Genomic DNA, 4,039 nt, shown 5'->3' with positions numbered 1-4,039 from the left:
GCCCAAACGAATTACAATATTCCCTCTGTCCTAATTATTTGGTTCTGTTTTAGGAATTTAACTTTTTAAAAATAATAGTTTAATTGTGATATTTATATATATATTTTAACTTTATCCCTATAAATTTAAAATTTTAAAAATATGATTAGATAGAGGGGCTATATTAGAAAAAAAAATTAAAAGGTGTTTTGATTTTCTTAATAGGATAAATGTTTTGAAACATTTCAAAATAAAAAAATAAGACATTTTCGATATGATGGATAAGAAATTTTTAATCAACTATCTACTTGGATAAGAAATACCCAATGCCCTGTTAGAATGACGTTTCCAACATCGAATTCCTTTATTCATGATTTATAATTCCAAAAAATATTATTGAATATACAAATCAGAAACAAAATGAGGGGATGCAAGTACTGCGAATGGGTGGTCCTTATAAGTTTAAAGAACCCAGAAGGAGACGCCTTTCGAAGCTAACATAAGAGAGAACTTCCCCGTCGGTGCATATAAATATCCGACAAGTAATCATCCCCTTCGATCCCATTCTCCTGAAAATCCATCGTTCCCGGGCTCTGCGGTTCCTTCGGTCGGTCAGCTACTCTAGCCGCCCAAACTTCCGGCTCCAAAAGTTTGGATCGACAGGCACAATCCGCTTTTAAATCATGAATCCTGAATAGTGAGTCACCCGATCTTGTCTCTCTGTTTCTACACTCTTTGAGTAATTTATAGGGTTTGCATATTTCATTTTATCTTGGCTTGATTCATTATTATTGTGGTTTTAAATTTTATTGAGTCTGCATTTTCGTGCCAGATTTAGCTTTGTTTACAATCATGCACTTCAAGTTTTGAAAATCATCTCGTGTTTCAGATCCTTGATGGAATGATTGTTCTCAGCTATACATTTATCAATTGTTTCGTTCATGTCAACAGTTTTCCTACTACAACTACTGCACTAGTTGTGGCAGATGTAAGGCTTTGATGCCTTGCATTAAAAAATATTCATAAATCCGAATGCCGTGACTTTCCTAAACCCGACTAACCTCCCTTCTTGGAATTGAGCTGATTGGAGGTGTTTCTTGTTTCTTTTTCATGTTTTTCATGCTAAAAATTGCGAGTTCTTAGACAACGTCTCCCGATGATTTTGGGATTATCTGCTGGCCAAAACCTATTTTAGTGTAGTTTGTCTGTTTGGAGTGTGGACTCTGGGAGTTCTTGTCAGTAGGTCCAAATTTAATTTTTCGTTTATTTTAAAGCTTTTCTCCGTAATTTGCCAAAAAAAAAAAATTTTTTTGCCTATCAATTAGCATTCTTCTAGCTTTCTTGATATCTTTTGGATCATGTTGAATAAGTGTGGGATTCATGTTTGGAATGTTCTGTTCATTTTTGTTGCATTACCACCTGGTCTCATTGGCTTTGTTTTTACTTAAGATTTTTGAGGAGGAGAGCAGTCTCCTTTTGAACTATTACTTGAAATTCTATGATCTGAGGACGAAAAATTGGTACTCATTCCGCACTAATTTCTGTTGCAGTGATTACCTGTTCAAGCTTCTGTTAATTGGAGATTCAGGTGTTGGCAAATCTTGTCTTCTTCTGAGATTTGCGGTTAGCTTCTTGCTTCTCATATTCTTTGTTGTATCCATTCTATCCTCCTCGTGCCCTTCATTTGGCAAGGCAGTTCTTGGTTAATTCTGGAAAAGTATGTGCTCCTTGACCAAGAACTATCAACTACTAACTGTTGATAACAAATTGTGGCAATCTTAGTTAAGAGGAGCTAATTCACATTAATAAAAATGAATTATGGATTTCTCTTCTTGCTAAATTGGCTTCGTATCACCATATTGGTTGACTTTCCTACTGGTGTGTTTGATAACTCTTCATGTTTGAACATTTAATTGAAGAATGACTTCTCGCTAGACATTGATATGTGATAAGAAGTATTGAATGTATTGTTCACTTTTTAAACCTGCACAGCTGAATTATTTTAGGGCTTTTTATAAGTTAATCTTCTATGCCTTTGACATTGAATGAACCTGTCAATATACAAACATTCATTTGCTTGGCTTTCTTTATGTGTGCAGGACGATTCGTACTTGGATAGCTACATCAGCACAATTGGTGTTGATTTTGTAAGATTGCATAATTCATGCAGTGGTAAAGTCTTCTCTTACCTTATGACACTGCTCTAATTGCTGCTTTCTTTACACTGTTGGCAGAAAATACGAACTGTGGAGCAAGAAGGGAAGACCATTAAACTTCAAATTGTAAGAAACTCTGTTATCTACCCTTTATGTATATTAGTTTATCTGTGCTGCAGAAAGCTTTTTAGCATTACATTTTGTCCATCCTTTTCTTCTTCGTGCTTCCACTTTTCAGCTGCCATTTAAGCTGCCTAGTCCTTGTCTATTTTTTGACTTTTGTGTCCATACTCTTTTAGCAAAATGGTAAGGTTAGTTTTCCTTGACCTGAGTAGTGATTCCTTGATTGATGCTTTTAAATCGCTTCCCTGCTTCAAAGGTTAAGGTTTCGTATACCTTGCTTTTCAAGAGCCTGCAGTGTGCAATGGACCTAATATCATGTGGTTGGGCGTTTTATCTTCATTTCTCACATATGATGGCACTTACATTGCACACTTTGGGTTTTTCTGTATCTTGGAATGATAAAAAACGTATTTCGGAAGATAACTTGCAATGTTCTTCTTTTATCAGTCTTTGAATAAATGTTTGAATGCATTCACATCTTTTTTTAAATCTTTGTCTGGTGCATGCAGTGGGATACAGCTGGACAAGAGCGTTTTAGAACAATAACTAGTAGCTACTACCGTGGGGCACATGGCATCATAGTGCGTAATTTAAGATTCTTTCTTATAATTCAGCTGGTTGAGTTTATGTATTTTTACTAACTTGTTACCTGATGTATTGGCAACTATGTAGATAGTGTATGACATAACTGATCAAGAGAGCTTTAATAATGTCAAGCAATGGTTAAACGAAATAGATCGTTATGCAAGTGAAAATGTAAACAAGCTGCTGGTTGGAAACAAGTCTGACCTGGCTGATAACAGAGCTGTGTCTTATGATACAGCCAAGGTAGAAATCTTCTTCCCTCTCTCTCTCTCTGTTTTTTTTTTTCGGGTGCATGCTCGTTGAGGGACCTGCATTCTTGCTGTTCCTAAAAGGCTTTTGCGGATGAAATTGGCATTCCTTTCATGGAGACCAGTGCAAAGAATGCCAGTAATGTCGAGCAAGCTTTCATGGTTATGGCAGCTGACATCAAGAATAGGTAATTTCTTTTCTTGTACTCTGTTTTTGTTTGTATACTGTCTGTTTACTCGTGTAATGGATAGTAGTATTACCCTACAAGTAATGTTACAAGTGAATTTAAGTAATTGTCATTGTTCAAAAGTCTTTTACTCACATGATTACAGTCAACTAAATTACGCCTTCTTCTTCTTATTACATTTTCCTCTTCTTCTTCTTGTTAATATTTTACCACTATGTTGGATTATCTGGCCTTCCTGCCCTTGTCTTCCTTTCTACTGTCTATTAACATGGTCTGTTAGGAAGTTCAAATTTGCATCTACCCATTGAATTCTTGGATATTGTTTTGTGGGTGTTCCAAAGTGTTGGTTTCTAATATTTTTTTATCTTTATTATATCTGTTGCATTCACCTTAATCCAGATATGCTAAAATCTTTTCCTGGATGTTTTTCTTTTTTTCCTGCAGGATGGCGAGTCAACCTTCCGCAAACACTGCAAGGCCTCCAACAGTTCAGATAAAGGGCCAACCGGTAAACCAAAGGAGTGGATGCTGTTCTTAGTGAGCAACCCGGTTCTTGAACAATATCTCAGTCATATCCTGCTAAGGAGGCTTGTCACCTGCGATGCCAATTGTTGGTCCCTGTCGTAGTTATTTTATATATAAGCTACTCAAGTTCTATTCTTTCAAATGGATTGGATTTTGTAGTGTCCAACTTAACCATTGTATTGGATTTGTTGGATTGATAACAAATTTTTTGCTGTTCCACTGTTTTTTGCCTCGA

General features: G+C 35.9%; 1 protein-coding gene across 1 annotated transcript; it reads left to right on the top strand.

Moving 5' to 3' along the window:
• Window positions 1-451: 451 nt before the first annotated feature.
• Window positions 452-4,039, top strand: LOC113778438 (ras-related protein RABD2a-like). The gene is made up of 8 exons (XM_027323854.1): window positions 452-676; window positions 1,530-1,602; window positions 2,079-2,126; window positions 2,214-2,261; window positions 2,768-2,839; window positions 2,931-3,086; window positions 3,176-3,279; window positions 3,724-4,039. Exons 1-8 carry the CDS (start codon window positions 663-665, stop codon window positions 3,815-3,817), a joined length of 609 nt encoding a protein of 202 aa, XP_027179655.1. The 5' UTR covers window positions 452-662; the 3' UTR covers window positions 3,818-4,039.

The sequence above is a fragment of the Coffea eugenioides genome, chromosome 1 (assembly GCF_003713205.1).
Source record: "Coffea eugenioides isolate CCC68of chromosome 1, Ceug_1.0, whole genome shotgun sequence".
NCBI classification, from domain to species: domain Eukaryota; kingdom Viridiplantae; phylum Streptophyta; class Magnoliopsida; order Gentianales; family Rubiaceae; genus Coffea; species Coffea eugenioides.
This window is presented reverse-complemented; position numbering and strand designations above follow the sequence as displayed.

Bases quoted from the DNA above. Each gene is read 5' to 3' on its own strand.
- LOC113778438 (XM_027323854.1), top strand. The intron at 2,127-2,213 runs GTAAGATTGCAT...CACTGTTGGCAG, and splicing joins GCACAATTGGTGTTGATTTT to AAAATACGAACTGTGGAGCA. The intron at 3,280-3,723 runs GTAATTTCTTTT...TTTTTCCTGCAG, and splicing joins GCAGCTGACATCAAGAATAG to GATGGCGAGTCAACCTTCCG.